This window comes from Rhineura floridana, chromosome 15, assembly GCF_030035675.1.
Source record: "Rhineura floridana isolate rRhiFlo1 chromosome 15, rRhiFlo1.hap2, whole genome shotgun sequence".
Classification (NCBI taxonomy): Eukaryota; Metazoa; Chordata; class Lepidosauria; order Squamata; family Rhineuridae; genus Rhineura; species Rhineura floridana.
The window spans coordinates 36,858,803-36,882,598 of record NC_084494.1 but is presented as its reverse complement, the minus strand read 5'-3'; the positions used below and the strand labels follow the sequence as shown (position 1 = coordinate 36,882,598).

Below are 23,796 nucleotides of genomic sequence, written 5' to 3'. Positions count from 1 at the left end.
TCCCCGAGCGCCAGAAACCCGAGGACCATTGTGGGCATGCACACAGGTATTTGTTTACATGCGCACCCAGGCATTTAAAAAATATATTTTTGAGATACAAGTTTTCCGATATACCAGCCCTGCACAGAACAACAGGTTAAAACAGAAAAATAATATGTGTGTGTGAAGGATGGAAAGATCTGTCAATTTCTCATGTTCCCAGTCTTAAATTCAGTTCTCCACATTTCTGCAGCAATCTGTGATTTGAAAAAAATCCTCATGACAATTTTCCAGCATTTTAATGCACATTTTCTCCTAATAAACACATTTTTGCAGGCAGTTCTGACTACTGTACACATTTTTTTCAAGCAATTTCTCTTCATCTAATGCAATTTTGTATGTTATTTCATTATTCATTTTTATGCATACTTTCTCCTAATATATGCATTTTTGTAAACATTGGTTGGCGAACTGCATTGCAAACTGCATTGCAAAATTCAAATAAGTGCAAATTTCAAAGGACGGGAGTGTTTTGATTCTCACACTTTCACAAAGTGCAAATTCGATAAATTTGTCTTAAACTGCAACCTGAATTTAATTCCCCCAGCCCTATTTATTTATTTATTTACTTAATTTGTATACCGCTTCATACTTGAACAGAAGCCTCTAAGTGCTTTACAATGTTGTAAAAAAAAACACAAATCAAACAAAATTACACATTTAAAACAATACAAAACATTTAAAAGAAACCATCTTAAATATTAACATGAAACATCATAAAAACCAAATTACGCATTTAACACATTACAAAACATTTTTTAAAAAATCTTATTAAATATTAATATAACCTAAAATAACTAACAGAATAAATCATAATCACTACTAACAGATTAAAAGATAAATATACCAGGAAGACAAACAACCCCGTGTGTGTGTACAGGTCACACCATCACTTCCACTTCCGCTGCTACCACCCCGACCTACACTCTCACCAAAGGTTGGGCAACACTACACCCCCACCCCACCCCTTGAGCTCCCTCCTCCCACCGGGGAGCACCCATAATCATTCCACCCCCACACAACAGCCACAACAACAAAGGGTAACACAGTCATCCTGAGGATAATGCGCAAAGTGATCTGCAGTAGCACAAGTTGTATGTCCATGGCCAGGGATTTGGAGATGTATTGTGTTGAAACCATCCAGCAGCTATACTTTTCTTCCCCACCAGTAAGCTGGCACACTCCATCAATGGCTTAATAAGCCAGAATCTTGTCCTCAGCTTGCTCACCCCTGGCTGACAGACCCGCATCCCTAGCACCTATGTTGGGCCCAGTCCCACCAGCAGCCTGCCAACAGGGACTCATCAGTGGAAGTAGGGGGTGTCTTGATATAAGGCACCCAGCAAAGCATCACGACTCGTGTAAAAACACACAACCAAGACCCACCCATATCATGCTCTTTAGTACATCCACATTTGCGTAATGTGCTTGGATATGTTGTGTTTTTTTCCTTACTGCATTATCTGTGGATCAGGAAAATCTGAATTAAATGGGGGGGGGATGAGGACAATGTTATGTGGATGGCGAGAAAATCATGTACAACATGGGATGATTCAAATCCACTCTAAACTGCCTGCCTACACAGACTTTAGTGAGACGTGATAGGAAAGGCAGAAAAGGAGTCAAACTTAAGAAAGTGCTAGGAGAGGAGGGACCCTTGGAGGAGGAAAGATATGGAGGGGTCCTGGGGCAGAGTGCTAAGAAATTGCTGGCTGGGGCTGATGGGACTTGTGGGCCGAAACATCTGGAGGGTGCCAGGTTGGGAGAGGCTGACCTTCTGGGTTCATGGCAGAGGCAATCTTTGAACCGGGGACTTCCTGGTTTTCTGGTTCAGCATGTTTCAGCCAGGACCCCAGACCAGCTCTCACAGACGGGCCTAAGGCTGCAACCCTTTACCCACCGTCTCTGGCAATTATGAATGTAAACCAGAATAGATCCATTAAGAGGTCTTTGCAACTTTGGGGGGGGCACATTTTGCTACATTGAACCCCACCCACCATGGTGGCATAACAATTAAAACAGGGTTGTGCATTGAGAATTGCCACCCAACCCTAATATAGAAATCCCTCCCCCCCAAAAAAAATAAGGGGTTGCTTGTACACACCACCCATGTCTTTTTAAGCTGTTGCAGATCCTGTTTGGAAGGTCAGGAGTCCACACCCTGCACCTGCTCTCTTCCCTCCCATCCTGAGCATGTAGAAAGTCTAACTGGGTCATCCAAAAGTGGCTTGGGGCCTACAGGTCCCCACCACACATTTCAAGCACACCCAGTGCTCATTTAAAGCACATGACATCACCCAAATAATCATGTACTGTTAAGGGTGCTGGGAATCTGTAGGGCCACATTCACACACCATGTATTTATTCCACTAGTATTCCACTTCAAACAGTCACGGCTTCCCCAAAGAATGCTGTAGTTAGTGAAGGATGCTGAGAATTGTTAAGAGACTCCTATTCTCCTCACAGAGCTACAATCGACAAAGTGGTTTATCCGTCAGACCCTCCTCCCAGAGAACTCTGGGGATTATAGCTCTGTGAGGGCAATTGGTGCCTCCTAATCATCCCAGAACCCTTCACAAACTACAGCTCCCAGGATTCCTTGGGGGAAGTCATGACCGTTTAAGATGGAATAACTGTTCAATAAATATATGGTGTGAAAGTGGTCCTAGCTCTGTGAGGGGGAAACCCTAGTTCCCGGGATTCTTTGGGGGAAGTCATGTGCTTTAAGAAGGTGTTAATGCTTCTCCCCCACCCCTCTGTTTTGACAACAACCCTGTAAATAAGTTTGGCGGTGCGATCCTGAGTAGCCCAAGGTCACCCAAGCAAGCCTGTGGCTCCTAGTGAGGGTTTCAACCGGAGTCTCCCTGACCATGGCCCAACGCTCTCACCATGACAGCACGCTGGCTTAGGGCTCCGGGAGAAAGCTACATGCTGTGTCTTTCCCCCAAAACCTTTCCCCAACCTTGGAAAAAGGGAGAGATGAAAGGTGTGGGAATCAATCCAAGGCCAGGAGGAGGGGATGGTGGTATCAGGATGGGCTCAAGAGAAGGAGGAAGATGGAGACCACCCATCATCTCATCTCTTGCTCTCCTCTCTGAGCCAGCCCAAAGTCAGTCATCTCTGAGTTCAAATCTGGGAACGGGGCACTCTTTGGATTTCCAGGGCTTGTCCAGCCGGAGCCTCAGCACATTGCAGATAATCGCCTTTTCCAGTAGGAGGGCGCCCACGAACCAGATGAGACTGTGCTCCAGGGCAATGAGGCCCATGAAGTTGTAGTGAAATGCGCTGAAGTCCCACGGGCAGGCGTTGAACCAACGGAGGACGGAGCCTGTGGTGAACTGCCAGAGGAAGATGCAAAGGGTGTAGAGGGAGGTGCGGGTCAGGAGGCAGCAGTTGCCCCTCAGCAGGACGTAGATGCGCTCTAAGGCGAAGCCGCAGGTCCCGTAAAGGAAGAGGGATAACAAGCTGGTCGCCCCCCCGAAGGTCCATTCCTCATCCAAGATGATGGCTTGGAAGATAATTTCGGAGAAGTATCCGTGGATGGCATAGATGTACGCTCGGCACAATGGAGTGAGGGGCTCGACAACGCTCCCCATAGCTTGTGACCTGTGGGCAGGAAAAGATGGTGGGGGTCATGTAGAGTCTCTGCACTTTCAAATATCCTGAAGTGATGACCATCTGAGCCCCTGGACCTTTTTTCAATGCCTGCTAAGGTGCCAGAGGGCTTCAGCTGGACAGTGCAAGCCAGGCACCATTTTGGGGGTGTGTGTCGCTGTTTTCTTTTAAATAATAAGATTCAGGTAAATATCTTATAACAATCAGTCCAATATACATAAAACAGGCAGCTAGTTTTACAAACCATTGTTAAATTTCCGGTATATGATCAGATAAAGTGTGCAGATCTCATCATATCCCCAAGCACATGTGTGGGTCTGCATTATCTTGTGCCTTATTACACAGCACAGACTGAGCTCTGTCTTCCCGTCCTTACTTTGTTGCTTGACTGCCTGCCCACTTCCTGGCTTTCCTCTACACTGGTGCCCTGGAAATGCCATTGCCTCCACCCCACTCCCAGATTGGGACTTGGCACCACAACTGAAATGTAAGGTGAGTTCTGGATGACAGAGGAACTTTAAGGTTGTTAGAGCCTTTAGCAAATTTAGCCAGGATGGTTTCAAGCCCTCCTTAGCACTCATGAGGACTAGGAACCTGCTTTTGTTTTTGTTTTTACAGGAGCAGTGTTTCTCAAGAATCTAGTTTTCGTGGCACAGATATGAGCTCTGGCATGGTATTGCAAAAGACAAAGGTGTTTGCAACAGGTGTGTTTGATTAGTCAACTGCACTTTCAAGCTGCAAGTCTTTCATTGCTTGTAGTCCTTGTGCACTTTACATATCTGCACGACACATCAGAACTAATTTTAAAGCAGACTACCAGACCAGTCAGGGGCAGAGACAGGCACCTTTAGGCAGTTGACCCACCAGTTACTGTATGCCTCATGTGGGGGAAACCTTTGTAAACAAAATATCTCTGGGGTCCTAATCAACCCCAGGCAGCTGGACCAGGAAACACAATTTTAATTTCCCACAATGCCAGAGAGTGATGCTATGATGGGAGCTTCTGAACTCATTGCACCAGGCGCCCGCTTTATATTTTTAAACTTATTTTTGCAACCTTGAGGGCTAGAGGCATATTTTTTTACCAGTTAGAAAACGTGAAATTCTCAGGTTCTCAAATATTCTGAGCTTGCACAATGTGATCACCAGGACCCATTAAATTGGCACGTCTAGTGACTGAACCAGTTCAGGGCAGCAGTGGCGTAATCAAAATAGGTTTCTCAACATTTCCCTCCTGCTGTAAGTCATAACAATGTAAGAAGAGCTCAGTGGATCAGGCCAAGAGTTCACAAAGCCCAGGATCCTGTTTCCAGCCGTGGCTAGCCAAGCAGGGAAGGAGGCAACAACAGCCTTCTCCATTTTTGTTTCCCCCCCCCCCAGGGACCGGTATTCAGAGATAGACTGCCTCTGACCATGGAGGCTCCATTTTTCCATCGCTATTTACTAGCGATTGATGTTGTTTTTTCCCTCCTCCATGAAGCTGTCCAATCTTTTTTTAAAGGGTTCTAAGCCAGTTAGGATTGCTGCATCTTCAGGCAGAGGATTCCTCAAGGTATGGAACTTTCATGTGTCTGTTCTAAACCTGCCGCCAACGGCGTTCATTTGGGGAGGGCAACAATTCAAATTACTGATGGCATGACATTGCCTCAAATGTACAATTGCTTTTTTAAAAAAATGCTCCTCTTCCTGTTCTGCATTTACAATAGTCACACACGCTCAATCTCGTTAACAGCCCTGAGCTAGAGACCCAAAAGTGCTTTGAGGGCAGGGTTAGGGGACCTGTGGCCATCCAGAGGTGGTTGGACTCCAGCTCTGATCTGCCCCGCCAGCCAGCATGGCCAATGGTCCTGGGTCATGGGAGCTGTAATGCAACAGCATCTGGAGGGCCAAGGATGTTCTCCCACACCTGTTCAGGGTCATGTGTGTGAAGATGGCTTGCTGTGTTTGAAAACCCTTTCAAAGCCACCTCAAACTCTGCTGCACTCTGAGCCAGCCCCCCCTCCCATGCCAACAGTACAAAAGTGAGGCACTTACCCTAGAATTACTGCTACAGTTTCCCCCTAATCTGCCTTTTGTTCATATATGTGGACCACAGTGCCCTCGAAGGAAAGAGCTGGTGCTTAAAGCAAGGAGGACTCAGAGGCAGAGAACTCCTGCGAGCTCTTCCCAGGGCTGGAAGGGAATGGTGCCTAGTGGTTGGAGCAGCAAGGTGGGAACTCCTTCCACCACTCCCTCTTTTGGGGCTGAATCACTTCCTCTTGCAAAGGCCTCCATTCCCTCAGCTTTTAAAAGGCAATTTAATGAGCCTGAGTGTCAGTCTCTGGAAGCTGAGATAATTAGATGATGCTGCAGGAGAAACAATTTCCGTCCTACTCCTTTTTGGTTTTGCTGCATCCATGTAAACATGTAACAAAATAAAACTGCAAAGAAATAAAACAACCAGGTCGGGAAGGTTCCAGGAGGGTGTGACCACCAGCCACCTGCTTTAAAAGGAACCCCCTGCTTAGAAACAGGGCAGCAACCATAATCCCAGGGGGTTAAATTTCTCAGAAGAATAGGCTCAAGGCCTGCCCTGCTTAAACCCTCAGTGATCAGGGGAAAGCACTCTGTACCTTCTCAGAGGCACTCTCCCCTTAATTCATACATTCCAGGGCAGTTTCCTGGTGCTGAAAGTGAAGGGCTGAAGCAAAACCTTGGTGATCTCTGGTTCAGATTAAGGTAAGAGGGAGTGGGTGAATCTGTCCATTTCAGACACTGTCAGTTTCTACTTTTTCCAGTTTTCAGATCAGTTCTGCACATTTGCACACCACTGTGAAAAGCCTTTTTAAAAAAGCCCCCATGAGTCAGCATTTTTGGGCAAATTTCTCCCAACGTAGACATTTTTGTCTAAAATTTAAAATTTGTAAGCAATTCCCGCTAACAGAATGTTTTATTCCCGCGGCACGCCCCACTAATACATGCCTCTTTAGGCAAGCTTTACCCAGTATCTATATCCTTGGTCACATTACTTGACTAGAGAACCACATTGCAAAAGTTGGAGAAGAAAAATGTTTGATGGGTGACTGTTTCAGCTCTTGTATTGATTCAAGAAATGTGTATTGGGGAGATTTGGAGGGCCAAAGGTTTACTTCCTCTTGATGTTGCTGTTCATGAGGGGCTCTGAAGAAAGACTATGACAAATGCTTAGGAATACCTGACTGGTTAATTAGTGAACTGTGCTACTGCACGCTGGATCTTCTTAAGATTCTGAGAAGCTGAAAGGGATGAATGCTCATCTGAAGAGCGCTTTCCTTCTCTTTTTCACTGGAGTGTACAGTTTGTTAATGTTCATGTGTCACCTTCCTTCTGTGAGGTCTTTGCTCCATTGCTCCCACCTAAAATACCTTTCAGCATTTGGAATGGAGCAGCTCACCATCACATCCGGGGTCAGGCTGGATGACCTTGAGATATTCCTTCTCCTTCTGCCTGTTCATATTAACTGTCCTTCCATAAACTGAGCTTTTGGGTGTTCCCTCCCCTTTCAATAATTGCCTTATGGAGAGCTCAGGCAATCCAGCCCTGCTTAAGGGGATAAGTTGTCCAGGGTGAGGTGGGAGGTTTTCGTTGTTTAACCCCTCCTCTCCCAGGCTGCCGGTGGGGTTTTGTGATTTTGTGATTTCCTACGGAATGATGCACAGGGGGAGGGAGCAGGGCAGAAAGGGGACCAGGAGGCTGGAGAATCTCTTGGCAGCCTTGCAATACATCACAGGGGATGGGATTCTTCTCCCCTCTCTTCTTTGAAAAAGCCCCTTTGTTACTGCTAAAGCGAATAAATAAATAATAAATAAACGTTAATTTATAAGCCGCCTATCTGGCCGATGGCCACTCTAGGCGGCGAACAATAAAACACGATAAAATACAATAATAAATATAGTCAGTACAGTACAATACAAAGTTTACAGTATGATAGATTTATCAACATTTTAGTTCAAGGCTGATTCACCTTAGAGGTCTCAAAGGTTGCAAAGGCCTGATTAAACAGCCAAGTCTTCAGGCCCCGGCGAAATATATCCAGGGAAGGGGCATGACGAAGATCTATTGGGAGGGAGTTCCAGAGCAAGGGGGCCACCACAGAGAAAGCTCTCCCTCGAGTCCTCACCAACCTAGCCACTTTAGTTGGTGGAACTGAGAGAAGGCCCTGCGTGGCAGATCTTGTAGGGCGGCTCAATTTGTGACGGTGGAGGCGCTCCATCAGATATGCTGGGCCGACACCGTACAGGGAATGGGAAGGATTCCAGGGTGGATGGATGGAAACTCCCTCCTCCAGCCCCTCCCCGAAGCATCTGTTGAAGATTAAAGGAAGCAGCCGCTCAAGCCTGGGCAAAATGTACAGTGCCTTGTCATGTTTGTGTATATTATGCGCGCACACACGCACACACACGCACGCACACACACACACACACACACACACACACATATTCCTTTGGGCAGAAGGATGGGATATAAATTGAGAGGGGGGAGAGACATTCTGACATTTATACACAAATGGTGCATGTGCTGAAACATGCAGCCCTGCCTCCACAATCTGCACATGCTCAGGGGTAGGGATGTGGGGAGTAATTTGATTCCATTTGCATTTTAACGTGGATTTACCTAACTCACTTTCCAAAACAATAAGCAAACTGAAGCATAGCTCATCCTTTGAAATTCACATTTCTCCAAATTTTGCAATGCAGATCTCCAGCCCAGTAATGGATACAAAAATGCATATACGAGGGTAAAGCGTGCATTAAAAACGAATATATTGCAGAAAATAACCTACCAAAATGTACCCTTTTAGGGAAAATAGCTTTACAAAAATGTGTTTTTTAGGAGAAATAGCATACAAAACTGTGCATATTGTCAGAAAATTGCACAAAAATGGTGATGAATTTTCATGAGGACTTTAAAAAAAAACACCCACAAACTGGGGTAGTAATGCTTGAAAACTGAGGTTAAGACTGAAAAATTAGAAACTGAGACTGACAGATTTGCACATCCCTAGTCAGGGTGAACCCAGCCAGGAACAAATAGGTGTGGGGCATATAGCCAACATGTTAACATCACCCCCTGACCCTGACTTCGCTCACACGTATGCCCCCTGCCCAGGCCAGCCTCTGGCTTGATCTACCTGTCTATGGATGAAGCACACAATTGCAGCAGTGTGCAGTCTCTCTTGCAGCAGCAGCTCATTAACTGGTGCTCAGCACAACAACCCAACTCTTCCATGCACATAGGCCTGCTTCAGACTTAAAGAGCTATTGCTCGATTTCTGCTTCCAAACTGCTAGTTTTATGCACACAGTTCGGGCAAGTGGCTGCAAAAAGGCGAGTGTGCGTTTCCTGGCTTGTGTGCGGTGGAAGCTGAAAGCCAAGGGTTCTCCCTGCTGAACAAAAGTGTGCAGTGGAAATATCTCTTTCCTTTGAACTTGAAGTTCTTGCAAAACTTGCCTGTTCTCCAAACTTGATATTAGTCGCACATCCATCGCCTGCTCTCCAATTGCCGCTACAGCATCCTCTGCTGGCCAGTGAGTGAAATGCAGGCAACCTGTTTGGTGAGCGTTCATCCTGATGCACAAAGTTTATGGGGGGGGAGGTTAGACAACATTGGCTGTTTATTGAGCATTCATTCTGATTTGTGCGCAGGGAAGTTAGACGATGTTGTGCTAAGGAGTTGTTATCCCACATTTTCCAGCGCATTTCCCTGTCACTGTCCTAATCAAAAAAGGCACTTCCAGACTCTCTCTCTTTTGCGGATGGGATTCAGTCCCCATCCTGGCAAATTCAGGTTGTGCACTTATACAATGAACCGGCTTCCCCAAAAGATCAGACTTTTTGCAATAAGGAAAGTGATGGGAAGATGCAATGAGAAGTGCAGGACAAAACTTGCTTTTACACATGGTTGTCCAACCTCCCTGTAAACAAATCAGGATGAATGCTCAACAAATAAGTTGCCTGGAAGTGACCAAAAAGTCCAGTTTGGCAGGCAGGGGGGAGACAGGTTTGTTGCATAAGAGTGTCAAATCAAGTCGAACTGCACCACATGAATTTACTGGTATGAGACCAAATCCCACCCACAAGATTGTGACAGTCTGGAAGCACCCAAAAGGTCTTTAAAGCGACACCATACTCAGGCAGTGGTTCTGTCCAAGATGGTTTCAGTACCTTGGACAGTTCCTCAAAAGTTCGGACTAAAACCCTGGGCAGATTCCACTGCCCCACTGACATGGAGTCACCAGCTGCCACTGTTCAGATCTAGGCTGGTTTGGGGGGGAAAAGCATCAAAATGCAGGATTTCATATGAAACAGCAGGACAGAAGCACATCAGAGCTGGATTGTGGCCCATGTCAGTCATGTGTACACTGCTTCCCAAGCCAGGGGTGAGAGCACCAGTCTGGATGCAGAGTAAAGGGGAGCATGTACACAGCCTCTCTGAAATGTGTTGCAAAGACAGAGGGCCTTTTGGAGAAGCCTTGCCATCATTAGGAACTGGAAGGAGAGGAGAGCTAAAGGAAGTGGGGCACAGTAGTTAGGGGGCGGAGGGGTGGGTTACTGGGGACTAAAGAGCCAAACAGTAAATTGGAGAGGTGGGGTGGGGGGAGGAAGGTGCCTCTGTCTCCAGCCTACTTGGACAGCTCTCCTCTCTTCAGTCCTAGAGGACAATGGCCTGGAGCCTGACCCTTGCTGAGCTGAGGGTGGCCATGTGTCTTGTTTTACCATGGACAGAAGCCCTTGGTTTGAAGGGCTGCCTGGGCCAAGTCTGATTTAAAGACAAAGAGACTTGAAGTTGTCCATCAGCAGTTGTAGCAGCAGGCTGAGCGTGCTCACAGGTCACAGTGGGAGATATTGCACATCAGGAACAAAGGGAAAGTTCAGGGTGTATGCGCGCATGCAAGCATGCACATGCTCACACAGAGGTATTTAAACAGGGAGCCAGAGTCAAAATTTACCATAGAAAGAATAAAGAAAAAACCCCAAATTGTCCAGAAATGAAACTTGTACGTGGTAACACCCGCACTGTGGCATGGTGAAGTGGAATGCAACCCTGTAGGCCACAGACTTTTAATTAAAGATGTAATGTTGAGTTTATTTTAAGAAATCAAAGCTTAAGGGTAAACAAAAAATGTTCAAACATTCATGACAAAACATAACATTCGCAATTCAAGTTTTGCACACACCTGGCCTTTGATGTTATCAGACCTGATGGGTCCTCCTGATATACTTGGTTGCAGAAAATGGTCCTTCCTTTACGTCTTAGCCCATTTCTAAAGATGAAGATCATCTCACTGTGGTCCACACCGCTCACCTGGGCTCCCTCTAAGCCAGCCTACTCCAACCAGGTCGCCTCCAGATGTTTTGGCCGCCCATTCCCATCAGGCTGATGGAAGTCATAGTCCAAAACATCTGCAAGGCACCAGATTGGCGAAGGATGCTCTAGGCCAAGATGAGCAGCTTTTCTTAGGCACAGAAAAGCTTTCTTTGACTCTCTCAGCTCCAGCTTTTGAATAGATGGAATCCATGTACAACAGAGGGACAGAAAAACCATGCTTTGAATGTAGACTGTAGACCAATTCCTGTTGCTCAAAGAGGAGTGAAGGTGCACATATGAAACACAAAATAAAGTAGAAACATTTAATACACATGTTATTAAACCAACATAAAATCACTGCTAGAATTCTGCATCTAAGCTCTGAAATGGAAATTATTTGGTTTGTTGGTGAAATTTCTACGCCATCCTTCAGTTTAATGAACTCCCAGGGTGGCTCAACAATTTTAAAACAATATGAACTACAAGTAAAATATAGTAACAATGCCACCCCCATAAATTAATGTAGCAGAAACAGTAAAATAGTTTTCAAAAAACCCAGCACCATCCATAAGGCCATTGTTTTATTTTCATGGGACAGACTGAAGACCACCTGCTTTGCATGCAGAAGGTGACAAGTTGCATCCAAGTAGGGCTGGGAAAGACTTCTGTCTGAAACCCTGGAGAGCCCCTATCAGCTGGCCTAGATGATAGGGCTGGATGGACCAATGGTCTGACCCAGTATAAGACCAGCTTTGTATGTTCCCAGCATCATTTCAGATGTCTGGTTGGAAGGCGAGAGCAAACAGAAATGTATCCCCCTGCCCAGGATCGCAAAGACAAAGATCCTGGAGTCTGGGATGGCATTCACTCGTGGGCTGCCACAAGTGAGAAAACCTGCTCTCTCCCCTGTCAACTGTCTGGCTATAGAGAGTGTGATGGTGGGACCCAGAACAGGGCCTTTGCTGATGATCACAACATCCAGGCACGTGCGAGAAGGAGGCCCTTGAGATGTGCTGAGCAATCCAGTGTTTCGCATCCCCCGGTCTCACAGGAACAAGATAACACTGTTCAAGCACTTGGAACTGTATCGGCATTGGCAACTAAGGAGCTGCTGGATGACAGGCTTGGATTTGCAAACAGAAGCAACTCATCCAAGCAAGCAGGCAGTTTCCAGTAAGGATTTTTTTTAGGGGGGGGGGCTGAGAAATATGGACTTGGTCAAGTAAGGCCGCTTTCAAACGATCTGTTTGTTAAGCATTCGTCCTGATTTGTTTGCTGGGAGTTTAGATGATGTTGCATCACAGCAATGTCAACCCCACACTTTCCAATGTATTTTCCCGCCGTCACTTTCCTTCTCACAAAAAGCTCAGCCTTTTGGGGGAAGCAGGTTTGTTGTGCAAGACGTCCCAGTCTACCACATATTTCAAAGAGTTGCTTGTGTCTTTGCTGTGCTAAGCATTTAGACCCCTCTTAAGACATTGTAACCAAATTCAGGTTCTTGAGATTGAGGAGCAGGTTTTCATCTATGCTTGGATACCATTGGATGCCATTTTGAATCAAGATGGTGGACTGAGCCTTTCAAAATTGCACTGATTTTAATCACTGATTTCAAACCTGCACCGTTTTGTTGGCTTTTTAGAATTCCTGAGCAATGGCACATGCAAGGCTGGTAAACTATAATTGTACAACCTGAACATGCTGGTACGTGATTGAATCCCACTCCAAAATAGCAATAGCCTGGAAGCACCCAGAGGTTGCTGGGAGGTTAGATGATGTTAGCTATTTATCAAGCATTCCTTCCAATTTGTTTGCAGGGAGGCCAGACAGCGTTGCATCAAGCAACTGTTGCCTCACACCTTGCAGTGCATTCCTCCATCATGTTCCTTACTGCAGAAAGTCCTTTTTTTCTTTTCTTTCTCTGTTCAGGCAGGCTTGTTGTGCAAGAGCACCAAATCAACTTTAATTGCACAACCTGAATTTGCCAGTGAACTGCAGATGGATCGGGCCAGTGGACTTTCTAGTCCGTCATCTAGTGCTCACAGTGACCAACCAGATGCCCCAATGGGAATCCTGCTAGCAGGCCCTGAGCGTAACAGCCCCTATGCAAAAAAGATGATCTATGCAACAGTGGCCTTGGTTGGCTCTGCCTGTCCTTGGCTCTGCCTCTAGCTACTCCCTGCCTTACACCTAGTAGCCCCAGGGGGCACTGGGCACTACCAGCAGACCTGAATCTGCATCTGCAAGTGCCAGACAGGCAAACATCTAACCAGATTGGTAAAAAAATCTATGAAGGAGTCTGTCCATTGAGCTGGCTGGGTTTTTGGGGGGCAGGGGCTACCCTGACATATAAAAACGGCCAAAACACACTTTTCTCTTGTACAGCCCACGGGAAACTTCATTCCAGCTGAAGATGTATGTTTGCATAGATCTAAGATTTCATAGCCTGTATATCTGTGTGTTGAGTGTTTTGGTTCCCCCCCCCCTTCAAATGATTGCTGGTATTTGCAGAATGCCTTGCTCTCCCTTTCTGTGCAATCTACAACAAGGCTTGCCTGTGTTTGTGTTTTCTAAGCTGGTGTGACTCAGAAACGTCCAAAAACTGACCCGTGGGCCTGGCTGTACGGTGACATCATTGCTCTGAGGGGATGGAGGGCTGGACAGATCTCAGATCGAGGGGGCCTGAGCCACTCCAAGAGTCCCCCCGCCCCCGGCTCCTCAAACATTGCTTCAAGAGCTCCTTGCTCTTCGAGAAGGAACTGGAAGCTGTCCGGAGAATGTGGCAGCAGTGCAATCCACCAGGGGTGTGAGTTGTGCAGGAGCTTTTGGGGAAGGGCTGTAGGCTCAGGGGCAGAACACTCGCTTTAGATGCAGAAGATCCAAAGTTCGATCCTTGGCTGGGAAAGTTCCTGCCTGAAACCCTGGAGAGCTGCTGACAAGTCAGAGTAGACAATATTGAGCTAGATGGACCAATCGCCTGATTCGGTATAAGGCAGATTCCTGTGTCGCTATGGATTGGGAGCTTCGCTCATAGCAAGAGGAGGTTGAAACAGATGGTCTTTAGATTGCTTGCAAGTCTATGATTCTAGGGTGCAAAGGGTCCCCGGTACAATCCCTAATGGCATCTCCAGGGAGGGCTGGGAGAGACTAAAACCCTGGACACCCCCGGCCAGCCAGTGCCGACAACACTGAGCTAAACTAACCAAGGGTCGACCTCCGTATAACGCAGCTTCTTTCCCCCCCATCTCATCCTCACAACAACCCTGTGAGGTAGGTTAGGATGGGAGACTGGGACTAGCCCAAGCTCACCCAATGAGCTTTGCGGATGATGGGGGATTTTCACCCCGTCCCCCTGGATCGAGTCCAGCACTCTCTCCATTACATCCCAGTGCTTCATGGAGACATTCTCAGCAGATGTCCCCCGCCCTCCCTCCTGGCCTTGTAAGGAGGGAAAGAAAGGCTCAGGGATTAGTCCAAGGAAAGCAGGAGATGGAGTCTGCCCATCATCTCTTTCTCACCTCCCGAAGGTCAGTCCTCTTTAAGTTCAAATCTGGGGAAAGGATTCCCCTGGGGCTTGCAGGCCGCATGCAGCCGGAGCCGGAGGACATTGCGGATGACCATTTTCTCCAGCAGGAGGCCGCCGATGAACCAGAAGAGGCAGTACTCCAGGGTGACGAGGCCCATGAAGTTGTAGCGAAAGTGGCTGTAGTCCCACGGGCAGGCATTGAAGCAGCGGAGGACGTAGCCCGTGGCAAACTCCCAGAGGTAGATGCAAAAGGTGTAGAGGGTGCCGCGGGTCAGGAGGGAAGTCCGGCCCCTCAGCAGGAGGTAGATGCGCTCTAAGGCCAGGCTGCAGGTCCCGTAGATGAAGAGGGCCCACACGCTGGTCACGCCCTGGAACTTCCAGTCCTGGTCCACGATGAAGGCCCACGTGGCCGTGAACATCACTTCCGAGAAATAGCCGTGGATGGCGTAGATGTACCAGCGGCAAAAGCGGCTCAGAGGCTCAGCAGTGCTCCCCATGACTTGGGACCTGCAGGCGGGGAGAGGGACGGGAGGGCTTGTGAGGAACGAGCCGCCTTCACGTGCTTGGAAACATCTAATATTTATGACAGCCAGAGCGGTGTAGCGGTTAGAGCAGCCTTTCCCAACCAGTGTGCCTCCAGGTGTTGTTGGACCACAACTCCCATCAGTCTCAGCCAGCATTGCCAATGGTCAGGAAAGATGGGAATTGTGATCATCTCATCTCCTTCTTGTATCTTTAAAATAAGATTTTTTTGTCGTTCTTTTCTTAATTTATATGCTAGCAATTTCCCCAGTTTATTTGCAAATTCAAAAGTCCTTTGTTTAGCAAAATTTAATTTCCTTTCAATTTCTCTAACTGTCAACATTGACACTTGTTTCTGTAACATTTTAATTTGATTTAATTTAATTTGATTTACAGTAGGAGATGAGATGATGACAGACAATTTAAAAATCCAAAGGGTTTTCCATCAATATTATTCAACTTTGTACAAGTGTCAGGAAATTCCCTCAGAAAAAATAGAAGAGTATATATCCAAACAGAATTTGCCTAAAATTACAGATCTTCAGAGACAAGCTATTAATGGTCCTATTACGTCAAGAGAAATATCTGAGGCTATAAGTAAAATTAAATTAGGAAAGGCGCCAGGACCGGATGGACTATCAGCAATGTATTACAAATGCTTGGAGGAGGAACTTTTACTACCTTTACAGTATACAATGAATTCTATTTTACAAGAGAGGAAGATACCGGATAGTTGGAAAAATGCCAATATAACATTAATACCTAAAGAGGAGCAGGATTTAACTAAAACAAAAAATTATCGGCAAATATCTTTACTGAATAATGACTATAAAATTTTTACAATCATTTTGGCTGAAAGAATGAAAATAATATTGCAACAATTTATTCAGGAAGATCAAGCGGGGTTTTTACCTAAAAGACAATTACGTGATAACGTCAGGAATGTTTTGAATGTGTTGGAATATCTAGAACAACGAAATGACATACAAGCTGCTTTGATTTTCTTGGATGCTGAGAAAGCATTTGATAATTTGAATTGGAAATTTATGTTTAAGGTTCTAGAGCAAATGGACTTTGGAGATAATTTTATAAAATGGATCAGATCGATTTATACATCACAGAAGGCACAGATAATTGTCAATGGGGATTTAACGGACTCATGTGAAATACAAAAGGGTACAAGACAGGGATGTCCATTGTCCCCCCTTCTGTTTATTCTGGTTTTAGAAGTGCTGCTTAGAGACATAAGGCAAGACAAAAGGATTTCGGGAATAAAGATTAAAAAAGAGGAATATAAATTGAGAGCATTTGCTGATGACTTGATAATTGTATTAGAAAATCCCTTGGAAGGAATCAAAGTATTGATGGATAAATTAGAAGAATTTGGACCATTAGCAGGATTTAAGATCAATAATCAAAAAATGAAGATGTTGGTGAAAAATTTATCTTTAAGAGATCAAAAAGAGTTAATGGAGAAGATAGATTTTAAAATAGAAGAAAAGGTGAAATATTTAGGTATCATTATGACAAATAAAAAATCAAAGTTGTTTCATAATAATTATGAAAAACTATGGACAGAGATTAAGAAAGATTTGTTAAAATGGGATAAATTACAGTTGTCATTAATGGGTAGAATATCTGTAATAAAAATGAATGTATTGCCGAGAATGTTGTTCCTATTTCAAACAATACCTGTCATATCCTCTGATCTACCTTTCAAACAATGGCAAAAAGATATTTCTAAATTTGTTTGGCAGGGGAAAAAACCAAGAGTTAAATTTAAATTATTACAAGACGCCAAAGAAAGAGGAGGGCTGGGATTACCAAATTTGAGACTTTATTTTGCTGCTTGTTGCTTAGTCTGGATAAAGGAATGGATTCTATTGAGGAATAAAAGATTATTGGATTTGGAGGGTCACAACCTGAAGTGGGGATGGCATGGATATCTATGGTATGATAAAGTAAAAGTTAATGTGGATTTTAATAATCATTTTATAAGACGTCCTTTGTTGAATATATGGAATAAATACAAAACAAGGTTTTTTTCGAAAATACCACTATGTGTTTCAAGTCAAGAAGCATTTTATAGAAAAGAAATGGCTGGAAAAGAGAAATGGTTAACTTACCAAGAACTATTAGAAAATGTGCATGGTGAATATATAATGAAAGAGAGAGAACAACTAATAAAGGAAGGATAAAGGCAATAAAGGTAGGAAAGAAGGCTTTCTTTGCTGCCTCTATTGCGTCTGCGGAGTGTTGTCCCAGGAGGCTGTTCCAGGTGGTCCGAAGCCTGGTTGGTCCAGTTGCTCAGGAACCCTTGGAACAGTCAAAGGCCTCCTGTGACCTATTAGCAAAACACTTCGCTGATAAAATCGAACACTTACGGAGCTCGATCCCGCGTGCCATGGACACAGTCGATGAACCAGAGTTGGCCAGTTGCAAGCCGGTAAATTGGGATCGGTTTCGGCTTCTCCCTTCTGAGGAAGTGGACAAGGTGCTTTCATCTGTGAAGCCAACCACTTGTCTTACTGATCCTTGCCCTTCGTGGCTCCTTGTGAGCTGCAGAGAGAAATTGGGCGAGGGGATCAAAGCGGTGGTAAACACATCCTTGAAAGAGGGTGTGATGCCATCAGCCTTCAAGGAGGCAATTGTAAAGCCCATCTTAAAGAAGCCCTCCTTGGATCCCCAAGTGTTAGATAACTTCCGCCCAATTTCGAATCTACCATTTCTGGGCAAGGTCATTGAGCGAGTGGTGGCCAACCAGTTGTCAGCACACTTGGATGAAACAGATTATTTGGATCCATACCAATCGGGTTTCAGGACTGGTCACGGAACTGAAACAGCCTTGGTCGCTCTGGTTGATGATTTGAGGAGGGCATTAGATAGGGGAGAATCCACCTTTCTTGTCCTCCTCGATCTCTCAGCAGCTTTTGATACTGTCGACCACAGTATCCTTCTGCTTCGCCTGGAGGGATTGGGAATTGGAGGCACTGTATTACAGTGGTTCCATTCCTTTCTCTCCGACAGGTACCAACAGGTAGCGTTGGGGGAGGAGGTATCAGACCCTTGGCCTCTCAATTGTGGTGTGCCACAGGGCTCTATCCTCTCTCCCATGCTATTTAACATCTATATGAAGCCGCTGGGAGCAATCATCAGGAGATTTGGGCTGCAGTGTCATCAATATGCGGATGACACTCAGCTCTATCTCTCGTTTAAATCTTCACCAGAGTTGGCTGTGGAGACCTTGTCCAACTGCCTGGAATCCGTGAGTGGATGGATGGGAAGGAACAAGCTGAAGTTGAACCCTGATAAAACCGAGGTACTACTTGTGGGGGACAAGAGAAGGTTGGGTGACATTGACCTGAAGTTCAATGGGGTGAGTTTACCCCTAAAGGACCAGGTCCGCAGCCTTGGGGTTGTGCTTGATTCCAGGCTGTCCATGGAGGCTCAGATTTCGGCAGTGAGCCGGGCAGCCTGGTACCAACTACACCTCATACGAAGGCTGCAACCCTACCTTCCTGTTCATCAGCTCCCACTGGTGGTACACGCCCTGATCACCTCTCGTTTGGACTACTGTAATGCGCTCTACGTGGGGTTACCCTTGAAAACGGTCCGGAAATTACAACTGATACAAAATGCGGCGGCTCGACTACTTACGAATAGTCGCCGCCGAGATCACATCACACCAGTGTTGTTCGACCTACACTGGCTTCCAGTTGTTTTCCGAGCCCAATTCAAGGTGTTGGTATTGACCTTTAAATCCCTATACGGTTTCGGCCCAGTTTATCTCACGGAGCGCCTTCAACGCCACCAATTATGCCGCCCGACAAGATCGGCCACACAGGGCCTTCTCTCAACCCCGCCAACAAAAACAGCCAGATTGGCGGGTACAAGAGAGAGGGCATTCTCAGTGGCGGCCCCCACTCTTTGGAACTCCCTCCCACAAGATCTCTGGCATGCCTCTTCCCTAAATGTATTTCGGAAAGCCTTAAAGACCTGGCTTTTTCAGCAGGCCTTCGGGGTATCCGGGGAGGGTTAATCGATATAATTGTAATGCCTCCTACCCAGTTTTAATATTGTTGTTGTAGATCTATTGTTTTTATTGTATTACTGTATTTTATTAATTGTATTTTAATAATTTTGTAAGTCGCCTAGAGTGGCCATTGGCCAGATAGGCGACGAAGAAATTAAATTTATTATTATTATTATTATTATTATTATTATAGTTCACAATGGTTTGCCTATTTACAATTGTTAGAAAGATTTAAAATGGACAAGAAAATGTATGGGTTTGAAATAAATAAATCTGATTTTGAAATAGGTTTGTGTACAAATGATGAAAATATAATTGCAAAAATGTATAAATTTTTATTAAAAATGGACATGGAAGAAGAACAAGTAAAAGAGTGTATGGTTAAGTGGGCAAAAAAATTTGGTTATAATATACAAATGGATCAATGGGAAAATATGTGGAAAAAAGGTTTGAAATTTACATTATGCTATAATCTTAAAGAAAATTTGTATAAAATGATGTATCGTTGGTATATGACTCCAGAAAAGTTGTCAAAAATGTATAGTAATGTTTCTAATGTATGTTGGAAATGTAAACAACAAGAAGGATCTTTTTATCATATGTGGTGGTCGTGTAAACAGGCAAAATTATTTTGGGCACAGATAGGTAGGATGATGCAAAAAATCTTAAAGATAAATATTCAGTCAAAACCAGAATTTTTTTTATTGGGTTTTATGGATAAACAAAAGGAAAAATAAATATGGAAGAATAATATTATATATGATCACGGCAGCAAGATTACTATATGCACAAAAGTGGAAAATGGAATCAACACCAACAACGGAAGACTGGCTATTGAAATTAATGGACTTAGTTGAGATGGACAAATTGACATGTCTTATTAGAGAAAAATCGACAGATACATTTCTTAAGGAATGGAAGCCTCTCTTAGACTTTTCGTTGAAAGAAAAAAATGAAATGATGATAATGGGATTTGACGATTAATTAAGATAGACTATGGAGAAAAGTGATTTTGTATGTATTAAGGGACAGGTTTGATATATATTATATATTTATAGCTGATCTGTGACAAGTCGGAAGTCAAATTTTTCTTTTTATTTTATTTTTTTCTGTTGTATTGTTTTTGTTTTTATAAAAATTTGAATAATAAAAAATTATTATAAAAAAAAAAGGAAAGATGGGAATTGTGGTCCAACAACATCTGAAGGCACACTGGTTGGGAAAGGCTGGGTTAGAGGACCTGAGAGAGTAGGGTTCAACCCCCCCCCTCGCCTTAGCCATGAAGCTCATTGTGTGACTTTGGGCCAGTTACTGTCTCTCAGCCTAACCCTACATCGCAGGGTTGTTGTGAGGATAAAATGCAGAGAGGGAGAACTGAGTATACACTCCTTGAGCTCTCTGGAAGAAAGGTAGGATGTAAACATAATAATACTTGTTTATTTATCATTTAATCCTGCCCTCCTTGGAAAACTGACCCCAGAAGATCTGATCACAAATCTCCCACATCACAAATATTTTGAATGTACTGTACTGCACTGCATTACGCCATGAGCAGTGGGCCAATGGGAACTGTGACAGTGCTACTAAGGCTGCAATCCTAACCTCACTTACCTGGGAGTAAGTCCCACTGAATTAAATAGAGCTTACTTCTGAGTACCCATGGTTAGAATGGCGCTGTAAGCCTCCCAGCAAGTTGATATCTGACTTTTCATCTACCAACTTGCAAAATGTGTCTAATTGTTCCACATGGAGAAATAAACATTGTGCAATTTAACTGTCAATGCGTTACATGACATTGTGATGCCCATTTATTTCCCCCTTCGTCCAGGCTGCGCCCAGAGCAACCTTTATTACCCCCACCTTAATCGTCATTACTACGACTTTGATGTTGTGGCTCAGACTGAAGTGGAATATACGAATTCATGACATGCAAGAGGACCTCTGACCATGTGCAGATTTCTCTCCTGTCTCCACTACTGTGGTAGAGATAGGAGTGAGGACTGTGCTGCCCCCACCTGCAGGAGATGGAGCTTGTGTATGTCTCCAGCTGCTCTGGACCAACCCCTGAACATAAATATGAGCCTTGCTGGATCAGATTAAAGGACCATCTAGGGTATTGCTAAACGCTTCGTATTTTGCAGGAGAGGTTCAAGGCTCTGTCACCCTGGCACAAGCCCCCCCCCACACACACTTTTATGAAAAAAAAGGACAACAATGGAGTTTTTGCAGTTTGGAAAGTGACTGGGAAATGCATGAACATTGCAGAATGAATGAATGAATAACAGGAAGATATATAAACCACCTTGCAAGCAAATCAGGAGGGATTCAGGACGAATGCTCACTGTCAAATAAGCACCCCACAAATCAGAACAAATGCTGAATAATAACTGTACATTGTCTAACCACTGTGTAAGCTTTATGCAAGGAAATCAGGATGAGTGCTGAATAAATAGGTTTATCTGGGGGAGCCCCTAGCCTCAATTTCCCCCAGTGGGCGAGGTGGTGGTGACGAAAGAGGACCCAAGAGGGTAAAATCAATTTGGAAATATTTCTTTTAAATACCAGTGAATGCACTTCAGTTTATGAAAGATGTAAGCCTAATAATATCAAAGAGAATCAACAGCACATTATACATACAAATTTCATGGAAGGGGAAGAGTAAGGGGAAGCAAGAGGATAGGCAAGCAACAATTACACGGAAAACAAAACAGGATATGAACAGACAACTTATCATTTAAACTTAACTTGACTCAGAAGAAGGATATTATGAATGACTAGAACATTAATTATGGAAAGCAAAACTAGTAGTAATTTTGACTACTATTCAACTGTACTTTCATTTGCCCCCTAAAATTCCCACCATCAGTTAAAAGTTTTGCTAAGAAAAAGGAAAACGAGAGAAAATGGTAAGATACCTATCCAAGCAGGTGTTCAAAGGAACCAGTTTCTAGGCTTTTCCAGACTGCTGCTGCGTTCAATGGGATTCAATCACATACAGTACCAGCAAATTCAGGTTGCAGAATTATTTTTGGTTGGGAGCTCTTGCGCAACAAACTCACTACCCCCCAAAAATGGAACTTTTGCGATAAGGAAAGTGACAGGGAAATGCACTGGAAAGTTGTGGTATGACACTTGCCCTCCCTGCAAATGAATCAGGATGACTGCTCAATCAACAGCCCACCTGGGAGTGCCTGATGTAGACCTGGGAGATGAATTCAAGATCCTTTGGGTAGGATCCAGAAGAATCCAGATGAAGGGGAAAGGTTGAAAAACAAAATGGGAATAAGCAAAGACATATATATGAACTAGAAAAGCTAAATCTGTTCGAAGTTGCTCATGAGTCAAATCCCCTGCCCCAAAGGACTAGTGTGGAGGGGAATTGCCACAAACAGCTTCAGAACAGTTTAGACAGGTTCAATGCCAGAAATCCCCTTTTTTCCTAGAAGAAAAGGCAAAAGCAAAAATAAAAGCAGACGCAAAGAAAAAGCGGGCTCTAGCACTGAGCGGTCTCTTTTTGATCCCCATTGACAGCCCAAGTTTTCTGCCTTCTGATTCATCCTTTCCTCTCAGCCCACTTTTTCTCACTAAAAATTCAGTTCTATGTCGGTAAACGGCAACAAGTCACAGGACAAACACCTGCAGGAAGAATTTTCCCTTGTTTTAGGGGCTGACATGGTCTCCAGCCTTATCAGGGTACAGGAAGGTCACCCAGTGCTGTTGGCTGCATGGAGTAACAAATCTTGTATCTTCTTCACACTGAAGCATTGTGATAGCTCAATGAAGGCCTTGTCAGCATTTCTGCTTCTCACACGCCACAAAGACATTTTTTCAGCCCTCAAGAAAGGCATTCAGGCCTACTTCAGCCATGAGCCAGAGCTTCTCTTCCATTCCACTCCACAGCACCTTCCCCTTCATGCAGATGTGCCTCCACAGTTGACAACACCCTGTGCCTGACTGTGTCAGAGGTCTGCAACAAGGCACAAACGCAACAGCTGTCTCCTACCGTTGCTTCCCAGCTGCTGTTATTCAGAGATAGACTCCCTCTGAATATGGAGGTTCAGCCATTGTAGCAATCATGACTAACCTCCTCCATGAACTGGCCTAATCCCCTCTTACAACCCTCCAGCAGTGGCTGTCGTGGCAGAGAGTTCCACACATGAAATTATGCACCCTGATCCAGATGGGGAAGAAGTTCGTTAGAGCCCGTTCTCCAGACTCCCTCTCATCCAAACAGTACAAAAAGGAGGTACTTACCCCAGAATTGTTGCTACAGTTTTCTCCCCCAATGTACCTTTTGTTCACATATATGGACCAACAAATGACAAGGGAGGCAGAGTAGAACTGGAAGGTAGAGAAGAACTCTTGTCTAGGGGTTGGAGCAGGGTGGAATAAATCCCTGAAGTCTGTTTCCGGCTGTGGGAGAAGAGCAGTCTTTTATTAGGGCGATGTTGGGTGCCAGAATAGCAAGTCCTACTCCCTGTTTTGTGAGTGAGTCACTTCCTCTTGCCAAGGTACCAGGTTCTACCATTCAAGGCTGGGGTAATTAAACAGATGCAGGAAGCACCATTTCCTTCCTTCTTGCCATTGTGGCCTTATAATCACTTGACAAACTAGAACCCCAATAAAATAAAGCCAATAAATAGGTCAGAGGCCTATTCCTACGAAGGTCTAAGCCGGGGGAGGATAATCATTTTAGCCCAAGGGCCGCATTCCCTCACAGAGAGCCTTCCGGGGGCCA

General features: G+C 44.7%; 2 protein-coding genes across 8 annotated transcripts; both read right to left on the bottom strand.

Annotated features, from left to right (window-relative positions):
• Positions 1–297: 297 nt before the first annotated feature.
• On the bottom strand, positions 298–23,341 carry LOC133370553 (transmembrane protein 229B-like). 4 transcript variants are annotated; one of them, XM_061597019.1, is made up of 2 exons: positions 23,313–23,341; positions 298–3,645 (listed from the first exon to the last, which is right to left on the bottom strand). In XM_061597019.1, the coding sequence occupies exon 2, from the start codon at positions 3,633–3,635 to the stop codon at positions 3,150–3,152; it is 486 nt and encodes a 161-aa protein (XP_061453003.1). In that variant the 5' UTR covers positions 3,636–3,645; positions 23,313–23,341; the 3' UTR covers positions 298–3,149. The 4 variants fall into 4 exon arrangements, with proteins under 4 accessions (XP_061453003.1, XP_061453002.1, XP_061453005.1 ...); XM_061597018.1 differs by lacking the exon at positions 23,313–23,341 and adding an exon at positions 8,804–8,886; XM_061597021.1 differs by lacking the exon at positions 23,313–23,341 and adding an exon at positions 7,637–8,025.
• On the bottom strand, positions 9,129–23,397 carry LOC133370554 (transmembrane protein 229B-like). 4 transcript variants are annotated; one of them, XR_009759154.1, is made up of 3 exons: positions 23,313–23,397; positions 10,850–15,010; positions 9,129–9,239 (listed from the first exon to the last, which is right to left on the bottom strand). XR_009759154.1 is itself a non-coding variant. In XM_061597025.1 (3 exons), the coding sequence occupies exon 2, from the start codon at positions 14,998–15,000 to the stop codon at positions 14,506–14,508; it is 495 nt and encodes a 164-aa protein (XP_061453009.1). In that variant the 5' UTR covers positions 15,001–15,010; positions 23,313–23,397; the 3' UTR covers positions 10,342–11,245; positions 14,496–14,505. The 4 variants fall into 4 exon arrangements, 3 of the variants coding, with proteins under 3 accessions (XP_061453009.1, XP_061453008.1, XP_061453006.1); XM_061597025.1 differs by lacking the exon at positions 9,129–9,239 and having other exon boundaries at positions 10,342–11,245; positions 14,496–15,010; XM_061597024.1 differs by lacking the exon at positions 9,129–9,239 and adding an exon at positions 17,410–17,584 and having other exon boundaries at positions 10,350–15,010; positions 23,313–23,395.
• Between the last annotated feature and the right edge of the window lie 399 nt (positions 23,398–23,796).

Excerpts from the sequence above, each read along its gene's own strand:
- LOC133370553 (XM_061597018.1), bottom strand. The coding sequence starts at position 8,865 with ATGAGCTGCTGCTGCAAGAGAGACTGCACACTGCTGCAATTGTGTGCT. Across the intron at positions 3,646-8,803 it reads TGTGCTTCATCCATAGACAG|GTCACAAGCTATGGGGAGCG; the intron begins GTAGATCAAGCC and ends TCCTGCCCACAG.
- LOC133370554 (XM_061597025.1), bottom strand. The coding sequence starts at position 15,000 with ATGGGGAGCACTGCTGAGCCTCTGAGCCGCTTTTGCCGCTGGTACATC.